The sequence below is a fragment of the Anabas testudineus genome, chromosome 24, assembly GCF_900324465.2.
Source record: "Anabas testudineus chromosome 24, fAnaTes1.2, whole genome shotgun sequence".
Classification (NCBI taxonomy): domain Eukaryota; kingdom Metazoa; phylum Chordata; class Actinopteri; order Anabantiformes; family Anabantidae; genus Anabas; species Anabas testudineus.
The window spans coordinates 11010486-11038394 of NC_046632.1; the positions used below are offsets into that span (position 1 = coordinate 11010486).

Here is a 27909-nt window from a genome sequence, read left to right on the forward strand (position 1 = left end):
ACACTTCCTGCTGTGGCTGCGATTACAATGAGCTTTTTCATCTTTACGCGGCGATTTGCTGTTCCCCATTTCAACGATCTGCTCCATGTTGAGCGTCATGGCCATGTACTCGTCAGACAAACAGAGGCGTGTGTAGATTGTCTTTTAACAGGGGGGTCAGAGTGATGCACACACTCATAAAAGGGTGGCACGTTTGACAGAAAATAAAAATGACCATGAATGTGAACCATATGTGTTTATATTTAATAAAAACGTTCAGATCATCAAATTATATGTGTTAAACTATATGTTTTCTCATAATAACAAGTACAATTATTGCATTTTTTAACTGATAAAATACCATTGGGGAGATATTTAAATTATTTCTAATGATAATTATTTATTTATACCCTCAGATTTGGTCAATTGTCCTTGAAGGTGATGATGAAGGTTTTACATTAATTTTATAGTTACAAGCGAAGAACCCTGGCACCCCTCTGACCACACCCTGCAGACACATGGACTGGGATTCATTAACCGTTTAGTATCAAGACACACAAATCCAACATGTGATTTTAATCTTAATCTTAATTAATTCAGCTTGAGGAACTATAAAAATGTCCTAAGGACTCGTAATGACCCCCACACTACAGGGTGGAAGACACTGGTCTAAGCCAGTGTTGATCAAGTTTAGGATTTTTTCTGTCCAACCTAATGATAACACACCTTCTTCTGTATTGCAGGCAGTAATCAGTCTTCGTAATATAAATGATTTTTATTTTACAGCGTTGTTCAGCTTGCCCAAAACATAAAGGCCTATTTCATTCTAGATTTGACAATGTTAAACAGGTGGCACCCTCTTATATTTTACAATAATTAAAATCAGTTAACAACTTACACTATAGGAAACTAAAAACATTTGGAAATACAATACAATTGCACTATGTACTGTATAGTATTTTACTTTGAAATAATTAGCATTCTTATAGATAAAGAACTAAGAAACTTAACCTCAAGTAAACTACTTAGGTTTATAATGCAAGATTTAAGCACAACTGAAACATGTATACTCTCATTACAAGAAGCAACTAATCATTGGTTACTTTTAAAACGGAATATTTTCAAGAGGATACAGTCGACTCCAGTGAGCTTAAAATTTCCCAAAAACCAAACACGTTGCTCCTCAACAAGTATCTGAGGACAGTTTCAAAACGTAGAAACACTTTTTTTCTGTTTTCTGATTTTCTAAATATAGAAACATTTATCAGTATTACAAACATACCACCTGTGTGAAAAACAAGAGATGGCTTAACAGTATTACAAACTTTGAGAACTTGTACAAGTACTGTGTTTTCCATCACAATGACACAGCAAACTCAGAAAACATGAGAGATATCAACACAGCATGGAAAGCAAAAGTAGTAAATTTATCACAACCCATGCTTATAAAACTTGTTATCAGGGTTATGGCTGAGCGTAAACTCCATAAACAACATTGCCATCATCTACAATCACGCTAACCCGTATAGGCTACTTCGGAAAAAGTGATAGCAGGGATGCAGGTTGATAACTTTGTTTGGCACATTATATCCATATCACATATCATACAGCGCAAGTCTTCAGTAGAACCTCAGTTGAGTAATAACATTATTGTGTTGTCCAACACAGCTCGCAACACATAAAAGTAATAATCAACCAACAAGGTCGGATAAGAGAAAGCTGAGGTGCAATTAATGCGTGAAAAAATGTGAAGAGCAAATAGTACTTTTAACACTTCTGCAGCTGCTACACACATGAGCAGAACTGCGCATGTGTAGTGAAGAGGAACAAAGCTAAACAAAACTGGCACAAAATGCACTTGAGCTATAGCAGTCGTCAGCGCCAGCGTGGCCTCTGGTTGTGTCTTACAGTGCACTCTGCATCGATATCTAGGTATACTTACTATACACACATAAAAATGTGTTTGTTTTAACTTTTTTTCTCTCACAGGCCGCCATTATAAAAACAAAAACTAAGTCCCTTATAATAACTTGCAGTGTTAGTTCTTAATTCATCTAGATTTGGCATGTGGGCACATTATTTTTGGCACCGTTCCCAGTTTTTACATTTTGCAGAAAGCCTTTGTCCACTCACAGCCCCTCAGAAATGTAAACACTCATGGATGATTCCCGGTGTTTTTCTACTTATAGTTCTGATTAATCCTTTACTCATAAAAGCAGAGTAATAAATACAAGCAAGCAAATGAGAGAACCAAAAAAGAAAAAGGTAAAAACTTTAGTTTTAAATAAAAGTGTGTGTATCTGTAAATGTTTTTATGTGTCTTTGTACCTGTACATTGAAATGCATGTCTGTATGATGGACAAATGTGCTGACAGCTACTATGTCAGCGGCGGTTGTGCTCTCACAGTGTTGAGGAGCTGTGCGCAAAGTCTCGGAAGATGCTTGAGGTGTAGACTGTGCTCGGGGGGCTACCGAGCATCGATTCGTTGATGGGGGAACCGCTGATAGACTCCCCTGAACACACTGAATCTCTGAAGGGGGAGGGAGGAGACAGAGCTAGGGAATCCTCCAGCGTTGGCTTGTTCTGAGTTAAATCCTCGCCTTCCCCATCCTCCCCCTCCTCCTTGGCGTCATAAATGTAGCTGTGCAAGAGGTCCAGTTCCTCGTCCTCTGACCCTTCCTCTTCGAAGACCCCCACATCTGGGACCAAAGGAAGCTGAGACGGTGTCAAGCTCAAAGGCTCATTGGCAGAGGCTGCATCTCTGGCAGTGTGTTCTGTGAGTGTAGGTGTGTCCGCCACAGCTCCCTGCAAGCTCTCTGTGGCGCGGCCCGTCAAGTGAGAGGGCAAATAAGTAGCCGGTTTATCTAAATTGGACTCCAGCCCTTGTCCTGAGCAAGTCGAACTCCAGAGTGGGCGCTGTGCGTCGCCCTCGTCGTCCTCCTCCACCAGGTTGTATAAAGGCTTAGTGCCAGGCGGTTCTTGGGAGGGATGGGGGTCTGTGCCAAGGTCGCAGGTAGAGGGCTCACAACTGTGGGGGTCGGGGGTGTTAGTTAGGGGCCTGATGACTGCCATCTGATTCAAGCCGGCTTCCTGTTTCCTCACATGCACAGACAGTCTGTGCCACACATTCCCCCCCCTCGGAGGGTGTCTTGCACCTGATTCAGACCATGACACAGACTTGCCATTAGAACTATGAACGAGATAAAGACCCAAGTTACTGTGACAGGAAACCGGAAAGTGGAGGCAAATAAACAACATCAACATAGCAGCAACATACGACAACAGAGCAGCAGCATTTCAACATTTCTGATGCATGTTAAAATACTTTTTAACCACATGACTTGACATTAACAATTTTGCTAAAGGGTTTTTTATCAACTGTGGCACAAACACAGTGACTCATAATGTGCTGCAGACAGCATTATGATCTGCAAATTGCTTCAAACATTTAGCTTACAGAATAAGGAGCCATCCAGCTCAGTTCCTCATACAGTTTCTAACTATTTGCTCATATTCTTCAATGGGATGCATGCAGTTGGAATAGGTATATCTATTGTTTCCTAAACTGGCCTGAAGATGACACAGAGTTTAGTGCACAATGAGCTCTGATGGCTCTAATGTGATTAGTTAGGGAGGTGAGGAGGGAAGGGCATTCATGCTGAGAAAAGTTAAATGTGAGGTTAATTCAGGATAAACCAAAAGCTGCAGGGTGGCAAATCTCCTTCTTGGAGGGCTGCAGTGTCAGAAACATTTTTTGCTATTGCCAGCTCAGGAGCGACAAGATCATAGAGGCAAATGATATCTGCCAAGTCCTCGGCTACATGAACCAGCCATACCAAACAAAACTACTTAAGCCAAATTTAGTTTAGCTCATCAAATGATAATTAAGTAAAATAGATAAATAAAATAAATTGAAGGTTTTTGCTACGAAAACTCCACATATTTGTTTTGGATTATTATATTTTGGAAAAATAGGACTTTCAGCTTTAATACTTTTAAGCAATCTGCATGGTATTCTTTATGATCAATGTCTTTTTATCTGGCTTGTTGGTGTCTGAATTTCTCCTGTTTATTTATAATAGTAAAATATGGCAAGGCAGTCAGCAGTGCAGCTCTCTAGGAAAGGAGTTGAACGCGCCCCCATGCCAAAACATTAGCCAGCCTCAACACTCTGCAGACAATATGCTGCTCAATTTAGGAGGTTAAAGGGTTAGAAGGCAAAAAGGCTGCATAGCACAGGTAAGAGACAACACACAAAGATATTGGGATCACTCTCATACTTTTCCCCAATCCTTACTTTAGACACTTGTCCATGTGCCACTGCTGTGGATCTCAAAAGAGTTATATGCAAGTCTTACATCTAGTTTAAATTTGCTTTAAATCAATGAGTTTCTGCTAAATTTAAAATAATTTCACTGATTTCATTCTCATGGGGAGAGGAATGTGCCACATAAATCATTGTCTACTGCATACTTTCTATTTAAATCAATGTGTCAGTTTAGTTTTTACATAGATTAAGTACCGAAAAGTTGGACACATTGGACCATTAATATCATACATAAACACAATAAATGTTCTTGTGATATCTCTAAAACACCACTTGCATTTCACTTGCAAATAATATGATTTAAAAAACAAAACAAGATCATTTATGAACACCTTTTAAATGCTTAGGCATCATTTCATTTTGGCTCTAGCCAATCACTGCAAGACACAGCACAGAATGTAACAAGATAAACAACATAAAAGGTCACTCACTTTGCATTGCCAGGTCCGGGCTTCTTCCGTCTGAACATATTGAGGAAGCTGTTGCTCCCACACTGAGCTGCAGCCTTTCCATCTCCAACGTGCATTCGCACCACATCAGATGTGGTGAAGGCGCTTCGGACATTCCTCTCTGGTTTTGCAATGATGATGTACATCTTGGGTGTGAACATGCATCCTAGTGCCACTGTTACGCTCAGGCTAACAGAGAAGGACGTGGTTATGATCTTGTAGTTGGAGCCAAAATAGATGGGCACAAAGGCCAACCAGATGATGCAGGTAGTGTACATTGTAAAGGCAATGTATTTAGCCTCGTTGAAATTGGCTGGGACGTTCCGTGTCTTGAACGCATAGTAAGTGCAGCTCATAATTAGCAGGCCGTTGTAGCCCAGAGGTGCCACCATGCCCAAGTTGCTAGTATTACAGATGAGGTAAGCCTCACGTATGCTTGGGTATGACTTTATAGGCTCAGGAGGCTCCAGAATGATGAGTGTGATCTCCAGAGTTAGCTGCACACTGATCAGCATAAAGGCAATGATCACCTGGGCCCAGGCACTCATGAAACGGGGTTTCCTGGTGCAGATCTTCTTCTTGCTGCCAGCCAGAATGCGGGCAATGCGGTTAGTCTTGGTCACCAGGGCAGAGTAACACATGGCAGATGAAAGACCCACCAGAAGCCGCTGCAAGTAACAGGAGACCACTGTAGGACGAGCAATTAATGTGAAGGGACAGATATAGCCAAGGAAGATTCCAGCCAAGATGATATAACAGAGTTCTCTGCTGGAGGACTTAACCACAGGTGTATCACGGTACTGGATGAACACAAAGGTGACAAAGGAGGTGATCAGGATACCCACGCAAGAGAAAACCACTGCCACTATGGATTCCACATCCGCCCAATCGAGATACTTCAGAGGCAGGGGTTGACAACCTAAAAAGAGCAGAGGAGATGCCAGGTTATCTGTTTGTTGTTTCTGTAGCACCTTTTTGTGAATGAAAGGTATATTAGAAGACAGAAAAATAAACTAATGAGCAGACAGTGGGAAGAGGGGAAAGAAGAGAGCAGCAGAGATTTGGAGACACAAGGGAAGTCAGGTGTGTAACAGAGATCAGAGTGATCCAAGATGACCCAAAAAATGCTTAGAAACTAAATTTGCATGTGTTACGTAACACGTGCTGCTGAACCAAGTTCTGTCAGATTTCTCTCTCATTTTCATGTTATGCCGAATGTGTTTGTGCAGTCAAGTGTGTCACTAGCACTAGTTGAATATTTGTCATCCAAACATGCAGGGGGAAGTTTATAGAGCTTAATGGGAGAAAACTGACATCTCTAGACTTCCCCAGCTTAGCACTTCATAAATTACATGCAGCTGCTAATAGCATTACAAGCACTGCCATCACAGACGAGACTGTGCGTTGAGAAAACCACTTGTGCTCTGCACATTTAACTCCTAATATGTCAAATCATGAGCAATCTGATATTCTAAAGTAATGGGTGATCAACTGAGCTTTACCGACCACATCTCCACTATCTCAAGGCCATGCAGATTTGCCCTTTTCAACATCAGAAAGATCAGACCCTACTTTTTGGACTATACAACACAGTTCATTGTGCAGGCTCTAGTCACATCATATATATATTTGCTTGCTTTGTACCTCACTTGTAAGTCACTTTGGATAAAAGCGTCTGTTAAATAGCTACATGTAAATGTAAATGTAAAGTACATGCTGGATAGTACAGTGGTAAGATCACCATGCGGGAGACTGGGGTTTGAATCCCAGCTGTGGCCTACCTCCAGTAGGAGTCCTTAGGCAAGACCTCCTAATGCTCACCCTGCCTGCCATGTAGTATGTAAATAAGCCCTGATATTTTCAACTCAACATCTGAAAACTAGCGATGTGAATACTGAGGTGTGAACCAACTCTTACACTGAGGTATTTTTTAAAAGCACTTCTGCAAATCACACTGAGCCCCACTGTAAGGGGAAGTGTGTGAAGTGCACTGCACGAAACCTGTTTTCTTTTGAACGTCCACCTAGCTTAGTTTACCAAAGCATCAGCCCCAGTGCGTGCAAATGGACATGGGTGGCAAAGATGAAATGCACTTATCTGGATCCCTTCTTACACAATCCTTTAAATCCCTTCTTCCTCTAAAACCTATACTGTCATGTTTAAGCTCTGCCTTTGAATAATTCAAAAACAGCTCACTCTTCTTTTGTGCACTTTTTCTCACAAAATCTCGATTTCACTTTGAAAGAAACAAGCACTGTAATGAAATGATGTTCAAAAATGATTTTTTATGAAGTCCTACCTTAAATAACCATGACCGAACATGTTGACAATACAACCTCACCTCTGTGAATAGGATGCTAACTCTCTCTATTAATATTGTGCAGATAGGGACACGTAATAAGAGTGAAGGGAGAATTTTGTCCTCGACAGACTGCTGAAATGTATCCCCAAGCTTCTCATGGCAGTAATAGGATTTTACACCTGGGAACTAAGAGCTCCTCTCAACTCTATAAATCGCTGTCAAAACAACCACTGGGTCATAACAACACAAAAAGCAAGGAGGAGGGAAATGAGCAATGCCACAGTTGGGGAGAGTAGTGCAGAGGTGGAGAAAGCTAAGAGAGCGGGGTCACCTGGATGATGAAAAGCATCAGGGAAAGGGTTTCAGGGTGTGAAATATAAACAGGCTGAAGGGGGAGGTTGATTTTCAAGAGCATAAAATAACCTGAAAGAAAGGGTTTGTGCTGTTTCAGTGAGAACAATGCTATAAAATATAAATGTCCTGACAAGGGAGCAGGCAAAAGGTAGCTTTAGCTAGAAGCGAATACACGAAACGGGTAAAATAACGATGTGGGTTGGTTAAAGGGTAGAAAATAAATGGATGGATGAACATTGTTCATAAAAGCATAGGTATATTGGTTTTGTCTCTCTTACCTGCCAGGTCATCATCGGGCCACCATCCCAGCTCGCATGCCTTGCAGGTGAATTCATCCTGGACATACTCATTGTCCTTGCATGTGGTGCAGATCCAACAGCAGCTCACCTCGCCCTTCCTAATGACCTGCACGCATAGAGATCAGACATCAAACATGAGAGGTCACAGACATGTTAGTAACCAGCCACAACACATCAAACCCCAAACAACCTACATAAGTTATCAGCACCAGGGGGATTTCAAAGACGGGGGATATGTTGGTGCAGTTTCTTGGTTCTTGAGCCCCAGATGTACTGTTTATGAAACAAGGGCAGTTGCTTTTACATTCTGCTCCCAGAGAAGCTGTTAGCAGCACTGTGATATGTAAAGCAGGGTGATAAGTGGGGCAGGGAACAAAGCAGACGAGGGGGAAGCGTGAGCAGCTAGCAGAGAGGATGCACCCTCCCTTAGGGCAACGTAAAGTATAGTTAAACTGAAAACAATCAGGCCCAGATGAAGCAAATCAGGGCATTTCTCCAAAGTGGGCTTGGTACCAGTTTTTACAACAAAACTGGTCTGCTATTGATACAGGTAGGGTGAATGGCACAGGAATTTATTTGCAAACTCAAACGTTGTATGTAATATGGTATAGACTGATTGGACATTATGTCATTTTGTATAACTTGCATTATGCCATTAAAGAAAGCACATATACAACATTTTGGGACTATTGCGATTATTAGGATTGGGACACCACAAGCCCCACGCTGAAGAAGAATCCAGCAACTTATTAGGTCTTTCTCCTCAGAGACAGGGACTGAGTGATAATAATACAATACAGAAATCAGTAAATAACAATAGACTAATACACTAATAATCACAAATCAATAAATCTATTGTGCCCATTCAAGAAAAAAAAAATCTACTCAATTTGTTGATGCACATTATTGACCATCCTATAGAATACTTTTTCACGTGCTGTCACTTTTCCCGGCTCCACTATTCATTCCTCAAGTGGCCTTCGACCTTTCCGGTATTGCTCTCATTGTCCACAATTGAAATTCTTTTTGAAATAGAATAAGACAGTGAAGTAAGAGCGTACAGAAGCAGACCAAAACAAATCGTAGAGCAGTTATATTTTGATTTACAGTAACCATGGATTTGTGCCACGGATACTTACAGAGCATGTACTAACAAGCCTTCAGCTCTAACAGGCAGTCTGCTGATCTTAACAGCCCCATTCTAATTACTTCTTGGGTAAAATAAAATTTAAACAAATTATATAAAGTCACGTGTAATTAAACACGGTCAAGCACAATTCAGGTGCTTGACCTGAATGAACAAAACAAATTAGAAGTGTCAAGAGTCATTGCAGGAACTGAAAAAGACATTCAAACTTTGATATAGTTGCCAGTTAAGATGATTATTTAAATGCCCAGGAGAAGCTGACTGCAATTTCTGTGATTTTATTTAGTCACACAGCAGCATGACTACAATAATCCAAGGATGGGAATATGTGCAGTCGGTCCACTGCTTTAGTGCAAGAGGAAATGTTGCAATAACTACCAAATGTATTACCAGAAAATGTATGTGTTTTGGTGAATATTATTTTACGAGCATTATTTAACTAGCATCACCACAAGAATGGCATTTGTGATTTTTTGGTGAAATGTCTTGACTGAAAATGTCCTTTATGGGTTATGTCCATCCAAATTCAGCTGTTTGGTTAGTGTGACTGGTTGATGTGTTTTTTCCCCCTCAAGACGAATTGTTTGATCATGCCTTAACTTTTTAAATGCCATGATCAGGCATGCTAACTAGCACATTTTAGAATGCTAGCAAAGTAAACATAGATGGTAACCCCTGTAGACACTACCTGCTAAATGTCAGCATTAAATGTTGAGCAATTTCTATAACACTGCCTAATTAGTTTAGATCAATGTTATCATCTGACATTACTGTTTAGCTCAGTGCACTGCTGTGTCGAAGTACAGCCTTACATGGCCATCAGCATGGCAGCTTATTACCTTATTGATATTTGTGTTGGTATTCTTGGAAATTAAAGCCAAATAAGTCATTAACATGTTGCAATTTACAAAATCTGCCGATATTTACACAGTGTTGAATTAATACTGCTTGATAATTTTGGGCAGTTCCTCCACAAATTCTCCACAATTACTTTTGCTTAAATTAAGAGTCCCTACCTTGATCTGTCCTTTGGAGCAGGGCTCGCTGCAAACTGAGCGGACCATGTCACTGCTGTTCATCCACAGTTTGTTGTCGTCAATGTTCAAGATGCCCTCATGCCACGAGCCCACATTTATGTAATCATAGCGACCTTCGCCCACAATCTGTAGATTCATGATGTCATACCTGGATGGACAGAAGGAGATGAAAGAGGAATAATTAGACTATTAAGTAAGGAAAAAATAAAACTAGATGTGTGACAAAGTACAAGTAAAAATCACAAAAGAGTGAGGAAGATGTAGTGTTGAGGGAGCAAAGGGGAGGAACAATGATAACAATCAGGAAACCTTGTATTCTTATCAAAATTGATTTCAACCACTTACAGCCCTGTTATCATGACATAAAGTGCTCATGCCAGTGCACACTCATTTTCATACTGAACTGGATGTGCCCCATCTGACCTCTAGCTGACGGAAGAATGACACGGCTATGTCTTCTGACTGTCAAATGCTGACTGAAGAGAGATGGAAGTGGCTGCCAAAGTAGACAATCACTGAATCTGTTCCAGTCCAAACTAATTACATCCTTTCATTCTCAAGATTAGCACACACGTGTGCATGAGTATACATGCTAATGAGTAGAAGAGTGAGATGAAAGCAATTCACATTTATTACCAAGTTCATGATTTGAAACCCCTATTTTCTTTTTTCTGCCTCCTCCAAGGTGCTTTCTACATTTTTCATCCCACTTACCTTCCAGGAGTGTCTCCGTTTTCATCAAAATAAATCTCCTCTCCAGAGACTCCTCTGAAGGATGTCTTCAGGAGGTAGTCCAGCAGTTTGCTGCCATCTATAGGGTCCATAGCCTCACAGAGCCCCGTCTGCCCCGGGCACAACTCCCTGTGCATATCATGGAGGCCATGAGCCATGGCATAGATGGCATTGATGACAAAGCCCATCTTACTATCCTGAACATAGTTTTCATGCAGACTTTCATTTCCTGTTAGAGGGGAAAATAAGACAACATCAGTTTCTCTGTTGTTAGGCGCTATATTCAAAATGCAGCTGCTCTGTGGGACCAAAAGCATAAGAAATATTATGCTGCAAAATATCAGGTGCAGGTTTTCCTACAATGGATTAAGTCATTCAAATAAGACAGAGAATTTATTGCCAAACTGAATTTCTTTTGCAGCAAAATATATTAGCATACGAGGAAACCGCAGCAGGGTGTTCAAAAGCACAACAGGAAACAGATGTGGAAAACAGCCAATGTCTGGGAAAGACTGTGGACATCGTTGTACTTCACTGTCAGCCATCTAAAGGCACTGTCCCACAGTGAGACGTCAGTGTTTTGGAGGATGGGAATTTTATACAAAGGTAAAGAATATTAAAGATTTGCAGTCTCCAATGACTGATGAAGATTTTTCTCCTGGAGTACAAACAAATTTCCAAAATTTCTTTTCACCTCCTTAGACTTTGACAGTGTAACTGAAACATATAATAACACATAATATTTATTGTCTTACACATTAACATGCATATACAGTGTGTGATGTATCTCAGTACTGCAACATCTTTGTCAAGCGTGCAGTTGGTGAGCCATTCCTTTGTGCAGTTATTTTTAAGTGTGAAGCCATTTCCTCCCCATACGCTCTATACAAGCCCAGTGCTCCACATCAGAGTTTGACTGATGCAATCCTCTTTCTGACTGAGAGCCCAAGACTGCCAGAATGAAGCCATCTCACCATTTCACTAAATCAAAGTATTACATTACAGTAAGATGTTACAGTTTAGCAAAGCATGAGTCAAACTCTTCCTGTCTTGGAGGAGTCAAATGCCTACAAGTGCCAGTGCAAACCTGGTAAAAATCCTCTTCATGGTAGTGGCAAGAAAAATGCACTTACCACCTTGAAGGTCTTTGGAATAAAAGAGATGTGTAAAGTGTGATGCAGAGAAAGTAGGAAAGTCACTATCACTGTACTCCTCTGAAAACTGTAACCGCTAATTGAATTTTTTTTTCCTCATTTAATTAAAAGCATGCTGAGGAATCCATTATAATGTAATTTTGATTGCAGCGTTCATTCACTTTTTTTTTTTTTTTTATTGGATCTGGAGTAATTTTGAATTAACAAGTCAAGAACTCCATTTACCGTAATCACCTTTTTTTGAAAGCAAGAGGAGAGAATATTCAGGGGGGAAAACAGAGAAATAAACACACAGTGTTTTGTTATTTATTCATGAATTTTGAACACTGGTAAATGTAACCTTTAATTCACTGACAGCAAAATGAAAAAAGCCTGTTTGCCTATTCATGTCTTACAATCATCTGTGTGTACAGCATATACACATCTAAACAGCAGTAATGTGATTTCCTATTGTCACCCACCAGAGCAGACTCTCTTGTAGTTCTTGTTCTCCTGTGGATGACCCGGCAAGCGGCACTGGAAACGGTACTGCCAGAATTCAGCGAACCAGGGGTTCCTGGTATTGGTGTCCAGACGTAGCCTCAGGTAGTAGTCATCAAAGGACTTGACAACCTCTGATTGCAGTTTCATGGTGATTCCTCCCTCTGCTTCCTGCTCATAACCCTCCACAACTTCATAACGGTCTGCCCATCCATCACTACAGGAGCAAGGGAGAAGAGGAAGAGGCTGTGATACAACTATCACACAGGGAACAATAAAATATTATGAAAATGATCTGAGTCAGAATTAACCACTGTCACAATTCAGAATCAGAGGTGCTGCCAGACAATAATAACATTCTGTACTTGTCATCACCATGAATCTTTTATATTGGATTGTTGAATATTGTAATTTACACTAAACTGCTGATTCAGACTGAAAACACCATAAAGTTATTCACAAGAGCAGCATCACTGACACATAGTCATTTAATTTCACACAAAGGAAACAGGACTGGTTCCATTACTGCAGCTTTACTTTATAGAGTAGATTCCTAGTTTCATTCATGCCTTTTTTTCAGGGGGACATGGCAGCAGAGATCTTTCGAACATGTATGAACTAACCAAATGGCTGTGAAATGAATATAATTATGCTGTGATGACTCAGTTGCATAGATCAGGTATGTTTGGTTCTGGTTCAGAGCTAGACTGGTTGTTATCTCTACTGAAAGTGACAACTATTTTTTCCTGGTTCCCTAAGTTTCTGTGCAACTACAACTCCTGCAGAAGGAAATATGACAATAGGGAATGTGTTAAATGAAAACACAACCATGCAAATGCAACTTCAAGATGCAGAGCAGCCAACATAAACAGTGATGTGAGAGAATAAAAGGTATTCTAGAAGAAGAAATGTAGCTTGTTACATGTGTTTCGTATGGCTGCTGTCAGATGGAAAGTTCCTGTCAAACAACAGCAAAACATAATGACAGAACAACACCAGTGCACAAGCCAAAGTTCTAGGTCACGGACTGCTTTCATTTAAATAATGAGATTACACTACATGTAGGTACCATAGGCTGCAGCCTCTGCTCTCGTGTGCTGTTAAATGATCGTGGCAGCAGAGGTTGGAGGCTTATCTCAAGTCTACTGCAGCAATCCTCAATTTAAGAGGATGGAAATCTTAACAATAGTGCCACAACCGTAATTGTAGGTTTTACACAATCCCTTGAGCTCACTTGTTTGTTTGCTTGTGTAACCCTCTGTGCGAGAATTTCTATCTTACCAAACTAATTTGGACATGCAGCTGGCCAATGGGCTCAGAGACAAATGGAAAACACCAGAGAAGGGGACAGTGGAAATCAAATTAACAGATAAACAGCCCCGTTCTGAGCTCTTCTTTGTCTCTAACTCTCTGTCCAGTGTCTTGCTGTATTGTATGCTCTGGGTCTCTAGCTTTAATTTGGACTCCAAGCTACTGCTTTGAAATACCTGTGCAACTGACAGCTATGCACCAATTAGATATGACTCACCCATGGAACCAATTACCGTGCACACATGGGATGTTCAAGGTGATGGATGTGGACATATGTGTGTATGTGTGTGTGCGCGTTCGTACATGTGCAGGTCAAAGTCTATGACCTTTATATGCACAATTACTGTCAGTCAAGAAAAGGTAGACATTCGACTAAATGTGTGAGAATGTAAGGCAGATGCTAGAAAGTCAATGTGATTGTCAGGTGGTGTAGGCATCCTCAAGCTAAAAGCCTTAATGGATATACTGGGCAGCAGAACACAGGGAGAATGGAAATGATCAGGAAAGAGATACAGTGACTAGACCCCATATCATACAGACGTTGTTTGAGTGTTTAAGGGGAGAAAACTGCAAACTCTACCACATTCACTGTCTACAGTGGTATCAAAGCTTATACAGATTACAATATACAGTGTGTAGTTATTTAAACCATAAACAACATTGCATTACTCCTCTTTCAGGGACTTTCTGACATCACTACAGTGTATGTGGCACTCGGCCTTAAATCCACTGGTTCCTTTCAAAGGCATCAGTCTTTAAAAACAAATCATAAATGTATAGTCGTACAGTCAAAATGATGTCAAGTTATGGTGAGCTTTCAAATAAAAAAAAAAACAACACACTGCACGGCTTCCTGTTTGCTGTATCTCGGCTGCATAATATAAAAGGAGCAATTTAACTCAGTTATTCCTTTCACTCTCCTAACTGAATTCAGCCAGCGTCAGAGACATGTGAATTTCATTCGTCCCAGTCACATTTCTTTCATTCACCCCAAGTGAATACTGTCTCTGTCTCTCCACCTCCCATCCAGTGAGCACGGTACAGATAGAGACGACACAAAATACATACACACCAACTTACACTTATTTATCATCATAAAGACACCTCACCTGGCAGGGAAACTGCATTTAAGGTGGTATTCTAAATATAATTGAGCATTTAAATGTTTGTTCCGAAAAGTGGGAAACAGATTGGTTTTTAAGTAGAGAGAGAAGGAGAGAGAGAGGGGCTGAAGTGCTCTTGAACACTCTACATGAATAATGCCCGAGGCGTTGGAGACATGCTTCACTGTTTCTCACAGTGGAGTTTGTGATGAAGTAAAATGACATTCTCTCGTCTCGCTCTCCTCTCTCAGGATCGAGCTGTCTGGCAGAACTCCAAACAGCTCATCAAAACTCTCAGGCCACCAGAGGGACACCTAATAGGACAAAATCTGATTTAGTATCACCTCAATGTGCTGCGGCGTCTCACTGCATATTGGAAAGCCCATTATTATATAGCCTGACTCTGATACACTAGAGGAACACCTGTTTAAACAGATTAAGATGTCAATATTGCTCAAGACAGAGAGGGCGGTAGCAGGGAATATAAAGCAACACTGAGATGATGACATCTGAGAAATACTTAACTTTAGATTTAACATTTATCTTAAGATAAAGATTTGTGTCCTGTTTGTAGATAGAGATAAAGATTTGTGACACAAATCTTTATCTCTATCTACAAACAGGACAGTAGTGATTACGAGTAACATTTGCAATAATTCAAAATAAGAAAACATTACTAACCTATGCCTTTGAGTACTTACGGTGCAGCAACAACATATAAAACACAATTTGCTCCTATCAGCATCACTATAGTTAAGATTTGAGTGAGGGAATAGAAGCACTGGTCAATGAAACACTGTGGTCATGGTTCACAGAAATCCACTTTGCAGCTAAACACCAGCGTTTAAAGTAGCCATTTTGAATTCAGTCCTAAATTTGACATCGACCCAGTATACAGTAGATGTCCGGCAATCCACCACAACCTCCTCTCTAAGAGGTATGGCGGTACTACAGCCTTAGAAGAAAGGACAGTCATTTTCAGGAAAAAGTAATCACAGGTTGTTGCGAGATACAAACCACCGGTGCAGCCAATTCTGGCGAGGGCTCTCTCAATAAATCTCAAGAGGTCAAAAGAAACATTAAGATTTACTGGCAAATAACATGTGATGTTAGAGTGATGTACCATGAGTCACACCTCCAACTTGTGACCTGTGAATACATCGTATGCACACACACTCACACAGATGGAGCCAAAGATAAACTGGAACAAAGCAAATAAAACCCTAAAGACCAGAGCTGATCTCAGCGGTATAAACCAAATTTCCTTTCTCTTTTTACTTGAACTTTCCACCTACACCTTAAGTCACTACTTACCACTGCAGGTGAAGTTGGTGGCTATTTATCTGGAGCCAAATGATAATAATAAGATGTGTGCATTCTTGATATTTTACAGTGTAGTATGCAATAGTGAGTAGACTGAGAGCTCCCCTGACTCTCCAGCATGATCTACTTCCAGTTTGATAGCACATTTGTATATTTATGAAGCCATAAATTAATTGGCAGGGCAGAGATTTAATCACATGCGCCGTTTTCCCTGGTGGATGAATTGGAAGAGTTACTTTTAAAAGAGGAAGGGGGGGATAGGGGAGTGAAGAGTTTCCTAATTCCTAATTTACACTCTATGGGAGCGTAAGAGAAAAAGTTCAGGTAGCTAATGGAAAAACTTTGAATCTGTCTTTTATTCACAAACTACCAGAATGCGGTGTAGATTTTGTGGGTTCATTACTGAAATTTGTATCTCTTTAAGTTCATATTACTGTACCAGGAGCTCTTGGATGTATCTCTAAACTTATCCCACAACAGTCTCGATTCATTTGAAACATTATAGGTCACACAGTGGAAGAAATATTCATACATGGGTTCATCCTCCTTAGCTGAAGACTAATGCCCTTCTCCGCCTCTTTCTGTCTCACTTTACCTTTTTCTCCTGCCTTTCTCTTTTTTCTATCTTTTACACTTATTAAGTGTTGGTGGCTTGATAGCTACACGGTGGCAGCAGCGGGACTCTCTCAAGGTGGTCCTTGTGCGTGTGTATTTATATGGATATCATTCTGAGGACCAGCATTTTTAACCATTGGAGTGAGGACATTTTTACAAAGTGAGAACATTTTAGCCGATCCTCACAACGAGAGCAATTCTGGGGTTAGGACACTGTGTCAGGGTTAGGGTAAGGCAGTACACGTGATAAATTAAAAATTGAAACGGGGTAGATTAACATGGCCTGTGCAACAGTAGAGGGCTAGGGTCTCTCTGAGTGTGTGCATGTGTGTGTGTGTGTGTGTGTGTGTGTGTCGAGAAGCCTTTAAAAGCCCCATCCAGGCTGCGTTTTACTTATTCATCATGCCCCACTTTGAGTTGGAAGATCAGTCTCCTCTACATTGTAGGGAGCACTGCTGAGATAAAATCCCTTTTGCTTTTTTTACTACCAAGGGAAAATAGTTAATACACTACTAAATACAATCAGTATCAGCAGCAGCAGTGACTGACGGATGGCAAGACCTCGGTGTACAAGACAATTTATGTAAAAACATTAAATGACGAGGAGACTGCTGCTGATGTACTACATATATTTAGAGATTTGGTCACACACATTTTGCAACGATAACAGATAGTAGTGTCACCTTACATCAGCGCAGGTAAAGATAAATGTTCCCCTAGAATATAGTGGAAAATAATAATAAGGATAATAACAAGTGGCCTGTAAAACTTATTATAGGCTAGAAGGGGAGAATAGTTGGAATTGTTGCATTTAAAATCACAGAAAATATCAATTAGATTATTGCAGATTGATTATCTTTCATTCATTTTAATACAACAGTACTATGTTATGGCAAATTCTTCTCTTTGTGTATACATGTTACATCCATACACGCTGGTCCAACGTTAGTTGTCTGTACAAGACAGCATTTCAGGCTGTGCAAAGCATGATGTGACAACTATGTCCAGATGCACAGCCAGTGTGCTATTTTTGATTGCGCCACTGTCATTCACCCATCCCCTCGCACAAGGGAACACAAGGCATCAATTGGAAAGAGAAAGATGTCCTTGACAATGTGTGGCTGCTTTCAATTAACATCAGAGGCGAGTTATAAATATTCAAATGCCGCTCATTGTGCTCCCTTGCTAAGTGGAACACAAACAGACGCAATCGCAAATTCTGACTCAACTCGAGCACACTCTCCAGACCCACATGTGTGTACAAGTAAGGGCTCCATTACTGAATGGATGTCGACAGTGTGTCCTTATCTTATAATTATAATCTTTGTTACTGTTGTTATTGGACGACTTTCTCAGATGTCAGCCATATTTTCTGAGGAGGGACAATTGTGTTTGGAGCCCTGCTGACAGACTGAATGATAGATCTGCATTGAGACGATCACACTAACTCCGCCATGATCCCAAACAAAATCTCCATGGCGACTGTGGCACAAGCAGCACACACTTTTATTCCAGTGGTACAGTAAATCCTACCCTGCTAACAAAAACGATCCCGAGCTTAAATCCAGCATGATGTGCCCCAGTAAACTCTGACTGTACTTTGACTGTAGCGTTGTCGCAGACCATAACTGGAACACAATAATGTTTCATAGAGGCAATAATGTAAAGATAAGGCTCAGTTATTGACATAATGTCTCTTCTCTTCTGCCTTTTTGTCTCAGTCCCTGTTCACTCATCCAACACCCTGCACACTCATAATGTGTCAGTCACTGTTGTGCAGTAACTAGAAGCTTAATGAAAGAGAGTATTACAGATGGTTTAGCAAAACTCTCCTATCATCGCCTTTTCTTGACACATCGATCATGTTTAAACAATAATATTAAGCGATAATAAATAGAAAACAATTGCTTGATCTTGCTATTCAACTGTTTTTTTTTTTATAAATCTGATTCGAAGACACTAGAAATGAGGATTTATGAAGGATGGATTACACTAAAGCCTAGAAACAAAAATTCTGCAACCTCTTGAAGATCTACAATTTTGGATGAAAAAGATACTAATTTATTTTGGCATTGTTGCCATAGCTGTTGCCAGAGATAAGGTCTTTGCTCATGCCCCACTATTTGCCAAATTACTCACAAGAAGAAGTCAATAGGCAGCATTCCACATCCTCCGCACTCTCCTTCCTGAGATGGGGAGGAGATGAAAGCCTCAGAGATGGCAGGGAAAAGGCAGCTAAATGTGTTGCGCCACAACTCTCTCTCTCTGACGCCCTAAACATTTCATGTATTTGAGCTCATAGCAAAATCGGAGTTCTCCTTTTATATGAAATTGAATAGGACGGCCGAATGCAGCAATGCATGTGACATACACAACATGGGTTCACAGCTTTCTTTGCACCTCAGCACTGTCTCAAAAGACACAGTCACACCCTATTAATGACTACTGTCAAGGCTTTACAGACGCAGAACATTCACATTCCTGGTTCTGTGTCCATTTTGTCGACAATTATATACAAAAAAATCAAAAAACAAATGAGAATCGAGTATTTAAAATGGACCAGACCGAAACTGTGTGTGTAAGACAGGGGCAGCAAGGAGCGTTGCATGTGGAAAAGCAGCTTATGCAAATGATGTTTAGTAATAACGGCATTCAAGCAGCATTAGCGGGAGAGAGAAAGCGAATGATGCTAATTGCAAGAGAGCACGCGGGCGGGCAAATGGGTAGGTGGGTTCACTCGGTGCTGCCATTCAGAAACTAGGCTTGATACTGAGGAGCAGGCAGTGGAAGGAATGATAACAAAAGACACTGTACAGTAGATCTATATCTGCTTTTCAAATGTGCAAAAACTACTGCTGAGCAGAAAGATGTGTGTCCCACAGCAAATGTCTTTATATAACTGAGTGGGAGGAAATTAACATTCAGGATTCAGAGATTTAATGTAATACCGAGTTAAACTGAGAGTTGCATGGCGTTTGCCTCAGGGACACCTAAAACACACACTGCAAAGTATTTTAATGATACATTGCATTTACTGCTCAAAGACACAGACTGCAATCCAGCCACCACAGACCGCTGAATGAAATGCTTATTGTTTTATAAACCGCTAAATTATTCTTTTATTTATTATGTTATGGTCTCTACGATGAAATATTAGGGAAGGAGTGTGCGCTCTCTGAAAAACCACCACACACACTCAATAATGGTTTCATCAGCACTATAACAAGACAATGAACATTCATAGGCTCTACAATGAAACGTAACGGGAAATATCTTTTACTTTCCTCTACCTCTCTTGTGGCTATATTCCAAAGAAGAATAAGAGTGCTCTGAAGGCAATGCAGAACAAAGGGTTTTTTTATTTTCCCACACAACATTCAATTTATAGTGTGTACTACATTCATCTGTAGCCATTGCTTGCTCTCTGTTGAACTTGAAAGTGATTTCTCCCTATGGTGAGACTGATTTAAACTCTCTGAGTTCATCGAACAGCCAGTAGTACCGACTTCAAAGCTTTAAGTAAAAAAAAGGTTGCTTCTCAATGAGCCAATAAATTTTGACAAGGTCTATTTATTATGAAATTGATGGATAATCTGATTTGTCTTTTGTTTTGTTTTTTTGCATATGAAATGTAAAAAAATGTTTTATTGTTACTTTGCAATCCAAACCATTCAAGTTCATCTGTGAAGCACGGTCATAGCTGGGACTTGCATGGCTGCTTCTGGAACAGGCTCACTAATCTTGATTCATGATATGACTGAACACTAATGGTGGTAGCAGCAGAATGAATTTAGAGGTCTACAGAAACAGACTGGGTTGATCTACAGAGAAATGCTTCAAAACTAACTGTGGGGAGTCTTCATTGTCTAGCAAGACAGGGACAGAAGTGAAAGGTTGAGGGCTGGCTAATTCACCAGCTGAAGAGGACGTAGTTGGGACAAACCCCCAAAACAAGCAACTTATGAATTATAATACCCATTATAAGAGCATATTAAAAAATAAACCAACAACTTGTCCTATACTTGATGCAACTATTGCAAACAAGGGATTTGCAACTAAATACTAAGCACTATTTACTATAAATTAAACCCAAATGTCCTCAGTGTCCAGCAAACACAATTGAATTGGATTTGTCATTCCAGCACTTTGAATCAGACCATATATTACAACTGGTATATCAGATTACTGTAGAATTTACTGACTCTCTTAAAAGACTCAGAATCAATGTGCAAACACAATGTGCTTGAACACAATAGGAAGGTGGACATCAATGTGTCCTTAATTGGAGTAAAGTGGACAATCTGTGTGTTCGAGTATACTGCATGTGTAGAATAAATGTTGCCTGTGTGTGTTTGTTAGTGTGTGATGGAGGCAGCCGATTGGCAGAATCAAGATTGATATGACAGAGAGAGAAAGACAAGAGCTCCTCTGACTGACAATAGGAGAGCTGAGTGGAGGTAAAGTGTTGAAATAATGCAGAGTAGAGTCTGCAGGTCAGGGATAAAATGGGTCGAGCATGCTGTCATACCTGGCCCTTGTCTGAAGAGCAGGTTAGCAGAACAGCAACAACAAAAGCTTGTGGATTCAAAAGTATCTGCATGTCTACTTCTAGTTTGTGCAGACACTAATGTTATCTGTCGTTTCTGTCTGCTTCTGTGGTTTTTTATGGTCATTTCCATACTCAAGTCAAGGTGGAATAACCACGGCACGGCCTGCTCTTTGATTTCTTTAGAGGTGGAACCATAAATTAAGAACAAAAGCTCCCTTTTGATGAGCTAATACCTGTCTGCCAGCATAATTCAGTTGCTTAATACATGCCAGCAAACACACACATGGCTTGGCATCTGTGTTGGCCCAGACTTCCTCTGTCATTTTTATACATGCTGTCTCTCGGTCTCCTCTCTCTCGCTCTCTCTGTGACCCAGAAGCATATCTTCCACCCATGGAGACTTCCACAAAAGCTAAAAAAAGACCCACTTTTCTATCTCTCATGGAGGAAAGAGAAAAGGAGAGGTATGGGAAGGAATGTATCCCTAGAGTGTCATTATAATGGATAATTTAAAAAGCATGCTCTGCATCTGAATATAAAAAGTGTCTTCTCCTGCATAGACATATGCATTGAATATAATGTATACACCATAAGCAGAGCAGCGCTTGTGTTCTTCCGTTCTAATACTAAAAAAAGCTAGCCAGCAGAAAGACCCAGAGATGAGAGTCAGACCAGAGAACCTTGGATGTGACAAAAACACATTGTAATTCACATCAAGTAGACACGAAGACAAGAAACTAATTTGAACATCAATGCTAAGGATCAAGGAGCAAACGATTCTTTCTAAACACACCTATTTGTACCAACAGCCAGTAAACACAGTGGGAAAAATCCACTGAAGAAGAGACAAATCTTTTACTAACACCAACACACACACAACGCAAATAATAAATAATAAATCTGTTGTTGAGTCTTTGAATGTCTGACAATGAATACAAACATCTTGTTGAGGAATTTTCATGCAATGTTCAGCAATTACAGTGAATGCCACTTTGCCAGTCTACAAGCCTGAGCCATCCTTAGCTGTCTTGTTAATGCCTTCCTAATGTGACATACAGCATGGCTACCAACTGCCCTACAACAGACTGTATGTGTAAAAAACACCTCCTCTCTCTCAGAAATGATGGGGAAATGATGTTGCAAGAATGAACTGAAAAGTAACACCAAGGTTGCTGCGGCTTTTAATGACATCTGTGAACGCTCCGTGAGGGCTCCTTCGCAGTGTAATATGATGCTGCATAAGTGTGTGAGACGGCACTAGTTGCCCTTTTCTAATGACTAAGATTATGGCTACGGTCAGTCACTGTCACTTAACATTGGCTAAGGCAGAGAAAAGAGGGAGAGGAAGAAAGTGGAGAGATCACAACGAGGAGAGTGCTGCACAGTTCATGCTGATTCAATATGGTCTTGGTGTGTATGTGCATAGCAAGAGCCTGATTGTTCAATAAAGAATATTTATGTTAATTTAGATCACTTGCATCTAAGATGAAAATACCAATTATTCATTGCTAGAGAACGTTCCTATTCAGTGCCATTGGTATTTGGTCTAATTTTTTATTTTTTTTTGCCTTGGTGACATGCGCATAAGGAAGACAACATCTTGCAACTAACTGTGAATTAAACTGGTAAAGACATATCCCATACCTGCCAATGAGAAGGAACTCTCCAAACACCCCCAGTCGCCTCATGGCCATCAGGAGTCCTCGGACAGTCATGCCCTCGCAGAAGCACACCACTACACGAGCTTTGGGTAGACGTTCGCGTAGTTTCCGCAAGAGGCGATCAAAGTGCTTCTCCCCAGCGTTACTGTAGATCTTGTCTGAGTGGGCAATACATAAGCCTTCCTGAGAGGCCAGCTCCTTGAAGGCCTCCATGCCGCTCTCCCCATAGTTTCCTAATGGTGATGAAAAAATATATGATTATTAAATGATGAGTATTCATCTGCAAAACCACATGAAATTAAAATGTGGGTCATTATTTTCTGACTGTGGCACTAACAATATTTTAGAAGAAACTGAGCATTGCATGTTGTGTTACTCACAAAAATAAACTTATTAAATAGCATGGATAATTGCTTTCATCCATACATTCCTAATGAAGTCACTGATGGATAAGAAATGTTATGCTTAAAGCCCACGCCTCAGCAGTTGTTCAGCACATCAAGCCCCGACTGAGCTGAAGCTCTGATCCTCAGATAATGAGTGTCCGAGAGTTTACTGGCTACTGATTGCAATCAAAGCCGCAAGGGGTGAAGAGAACTATTCTTGTTTAAATGCGCGCCATCCCAATCAAGAGCACTGCAAAGCTGTTCGAGTCTAAATCTTCTATTTCCATGTGGACTGTAGTGCTTGACTGAAGTGCCGCGCTCTGGATTGTCAATAAATCCTTGCGGCTCTTTAGCATGAGAGCTGGATTACACAGAAAATCCTGTCGCTGGTCCATGCTCAAACATGTGTCTGTGTGTAGGTTGCATGTTGTCAGAAGGAAATTAAGAATCTTAAAACATTTTTTGTCCAATTAACTTTACGACGCCAGATTCCTCCGAGCCTTGAGGGGGCTCGTTCCTCATATGGGTGATGATGATTTTATTTGCGCATGGCTTTAAAGAGGTAGGAAGAGAGATGCTGAAATAGGCACCACAGTAATGCATTTAGTGTTGCACACAATGGGGCCATGTATTGGTTTTTCAATGGTCTTTTGATGATATTTCAATTGCCTCATTTCATTTTCCCAAATGGAAATGATGATATCCAATTATTTTACTCTTTTGCATCTATGTTGTGTGACAGGTGGGTGGTGGTGCATTAGTTGACAGTCTGTTTGACAATGACCACTGAAAGCCCCCTTTTGAGTATTCCTACCAGACTGATGATAATCGAGACAGGTAATTTATGCAATTTCACAGCCCTAGCTGTTGCTATGGGCAACAAGCTGCATTTATAACTTGTCTAAGGTGGTGAAGAGGGAAAACTCATAAGCTTAAGCCAGTCGTGACCACCATTACAGAGACAACTCAATATAGAGCAAAACAAACAAGTGGATTTACATTTGACTTCTCAAAGGTTAGAAGTTCTGCATCAGGCAAAATAAAATTAGGTCACAGGTATAAACATTTCCTTGTGGCTCCAAACCTCTCAATTGTAGGCTCTTACAAACCTAAACCTATATTCATTGGAAGGATTTATAATTACAGATCGTGAGCATCACAATTTATTCCAATCTAGGTTTTTAAATCTATTTCTTCTTTACCACTCGTTGCTTGGTTGTATTCAAGTTCATCCTTCCCCAGACTTGTATTTCATTACTCTGCAATGATCACTTCTGTCCCACAGGATTGTCCTGCAGGTATGTTGAAGGTCAGATAGCTGACGCCACCTAGTTATGCCTCGAGGTACTACAGCTCCCCAACTCCCTCTCTTCATCTGTCTGATAACAACCTGTGTCAAAACCCCTCTCCAACACAACACTATAATAGGACTTTCCAAAGATGTTTTACACTCCCCGGGAGTCCACAGCTCCTCAGAGGGTATCCTGGGTAATGTAGCCCGTCAATCATAATTTGGGTGCACATCACTGACTGTGTCTACTAAGACTTTAATGAAAAGCCATGGACATAATTCACTTCACAGTAATTACTCTGTCTACCCAACCAGTCACTCCACTTTGCCTCCTGTCGCCACCATAATACCACATGCTCTTGTGCTGTTCGGCTGAACAAATGAGCAAAAGAGTTCTCAGAAAGAAAGTGAGCCGCTCAAAGTATGAGATACTGAACACTGTTACTGGGGTTTCTGTGGAGATAAGACATTAATTTTAATTTATATGTATCTGGTGGAATTTAAAAAACATTAATGTCATTTTTCATCCCAGTTTCATTCTCCTGACTTAACCAAGGAATTAAAGATTTCTAAATGAACACCTAAATTGTTAATGCTAAAGCTGTCCCCTGTGTGCTTGGCTGCACACTGAATTTTAAAACCTGCAGTTCTAATGACTCTGATCCCTTATTCTTCCAGCATTGGATCCACATACTGATGTGTGTTACACTGTAATAAATTGCCAAGTGAAAAACATACCAGTACACATATTGCAACCCAGTGTTTACTCAGCACATAGATCATAAACATAAAAATCCTGATGAACATATACTTGCATATGCATACGTGGGTGCAGCTACATGCACTAAAAAGGCATCAAAGTTACAGAAACATTCAGTAGCACTTCCACTTTTTTATCAAATGTGAAAGACAATAATGTGAAAGGAGGTTTGTTTAGGAATGTGGGCTCCAACAACAGTTTAGTTTTATTTTATCCACTTATTTTATAACCAGCAGCTTGAATATTTTAGTGATACCATGTAAAATTAAAAAACATTATAATGAATGATGAGGTCTCACCCTCTGTGTGCACTGCAGACACATAGGTCCAGTTGTACCGCTTGACAATGTCCAGCATGGCCCGGGCCTGGAGGGTGTCTGAGGGCACGACTCTCAGGAAGTACTTGAACAGGGTCTTGTCACTCAGGTCGATGCTGGTGGCAGAGTAAGCGATCTGCGGGATGTTAAAGAGCTGTAAAAGGTTCTGCACCTGAATGGCCACAGAGCTGGAACCAGGTCCGATTACGCCAGCGATGGGTTTCTTGGTGGGTGGAGGTTGGTTGGATGGAGTGCCATCGATGCACCATTTGGACCCGTCCTTATCATCCCTTATGGAGATGAGGGAGTCCCGGATGAACTCGATGCTCTGCTCCAGGGCCACAGACGAGTGCCAGCATGAGTCCCGGATCTCACAGCCCAGGCTGATGTTAGGGAGCAGGTTCGGGTCAGCGTTGATCCGGTCTAACGTGTGGAACATGGCCTCAACCCTTTGGATGCCGTACTGCTCGCGGACGTCTCCGCACTTCCGCTCGGCCACTTTCTCCGCAGATGGCTGGTGGTGGACGGAGAAGAGCGCGCCAATGATCACGTCTCCGTCCATACGAGCCACCGAGCGGGACACGGCGCGGGGTACCACCGACCGCTCGTACATGCTGCTGTGGGAGAGCACCAGGACGCGGTAGAAAAACGTGGGGAGACACAGGAGAGCGAAGAGACCCATCTTTACGCGTGCCATATTGTGCCACATCGCGTGAGCCGTGCCAAGTGCGCAGGCATACTATCTCCTGTCTGCCAGTACATCCACGTTTATCCCAGCGACCATGATCGGAGACCACGACACCTGGGACCTATCCGCGCACACCTGCAGGAAGAAAAACACAGAAACACTGCTGTGACACCTAAGTCAGAAGAAACGAGGCCGACTGAACGAGTCATGAAGGAACACTTGACTAAGCACGCATGCTCCTTTGCATCGACGCCCTGTTTTACATTGCTATAGCTGTTGGCACTCCTCAGCCTCTCTCACCAGCTACCATCGAGATGCCTCTGAGCAAGGCACTTAACCCAAACCCAACTGATCAGTGGGCAGCAGCGGCTCCCATCCACTGGGAACTGCCCAGCTGAGCAGGTGGTTCGCTCCTCGGGGAGCATGTACACGTACTTTACAATGTCTCAGACAATCGGGTTGTATTACAAACAACCAGCACTGTGAATCGAGAGAGGCTGGATGTGCTGTGGCTCCTGTCCATTGACAAAACCAGATTCCAGCACCGCGGACAGCGCGCTTTTCCAAACGCGTTACAAGGACGTCTGCGGGACCGCTGCCGGGACTCGTCGTCCTCTCACAGACACGTTCTTCACGATTTGACTCAGCTCGTTTACGATGAAGCCGAGAAACGAACATGTTTGAGGGCTCTTAAGAAGATGGATGGAAGATGAATAACCCATAAGAACCTGGCTGAATGTATTGTACAGCCTTAATGTTGTTAGTCGTGCAGCCTATAATCTGATGGTAGGCAGAATAACAACAACAATAATAATAATGATGATAATAATAATAATAATAATACACGAACTAATCTTCAAAATCATGATACATTCAATAACCTACATCACCTTCTATGTATCTTATCTCTCTCTTATTTTACATGAAAGACACATGAAGCTGTTTTTTCCATGTTTATTGCATAAAAACTTACCTGAGTCCTTGAGACATGTCTCCTGCTTTCGTCCGTCTTCTGTAGCGCGTGGTCCACGGCTGTACCACTTGAGTTTCTCTCTCTCTCTCTCTCTCTCTCTCTCTCTCTCTCAAAGCGTGAACACGAACATCACCCCGCATCCCCACCATGCTCAGGACATATTGTTTACATCTAATGCTCGCAGCTCTTTACAAATACTCTTATAACAGTGAGATCTGCAATGAGACAAAATCTAAATCTTATCACATCTGTGTACAGAACAGATTGACTGGGGAGTTTATTATAGTGTTTTGGGGACAATGTCAAGTCCGTGGCACATTTGTTTTTTTTATGCTCATGATTGTCTGATTAATGCTCTCCATTCCAATCAGTGCACCCATCATTATCTCATTTTAAAGATGGAGACAGGAAATTAAATGCACTTGTGTCAGTCGGTTACCACCAAAGGACAGCTCACTAAACCTGAAACAACTCTGTAGGAGTACTGACAACAAGCAGACACGAGAGTTACGCACCACTGTCTTTCATGACATTTAGCTATATATCATATCTTTTTTACCTGAGGTCTGATCTGTAACAGACTCCACAATCAATGCTGGGGTTTCAGCACCATGGACAGCAATCAACATCTGGCATCACACCACCTAGTGTTTGATTGAAGGTCACTGGTG

The 27909-nt window shown here is 41.1% G+C and overlaps 1 protein-coding gene across 1 annotated transcript; it reads right to left on the reverse strand.

Moving 5' to 3' along the window:
• Positions 1–770: 770 nt before the first annotated feature.
• On the reverse strand, positions 771–27316 carry grm1a (glutamate receptor, metabotropic 1a). Its single transcript, XM_026341081.1, has 9 exons — positions 27239–27316; positions 25560–26400; positions 22807–23056; positions 12243–12478; positions 10610–10856; positions 9875–10043; positions 7691–7817; positions 4739–5675; positions 771–3170 (listed from the first exon to the last, which is right to left on the reverse strand). The coding sequence occupies exons 2-9, from the start codon at positions 26284–26286 to the stop codon at positions 2381–2383; spliced, it is 3483 nt and encodes a 1160-aa protein (XP_026196866.1). The 5' UTR covers positions 26287–26400; positions 27239–27316; the 3' UTR covers positions 771–2380.
• Between the last annotated feature and the right edge of the window lie 593 nt (positions 27317–27909).

Coding starts and splice junctions, on each gene's coding strand:
- grm1a (XM_026341081.1), bottom strand. CDS start 26,286: ATGTGGCACAATATGGCACGCGTAAAGATGGGTCTCTTCGCTCTCCTG. Junction 10,857..12,242: donor CTACAAGAGAGTCTGCTCTG/GTGGGTGACAAT, acceptor CCCCTCTAACAG/GAAATGAAAGTCTGCATGAA. Junction 10,044..10,609: donor AACGGAGACACTCCTGGAAG/GTAAGTGGGATG, acceptor CTGTCCATCCAG/GTATGACATCATGAATCTAC.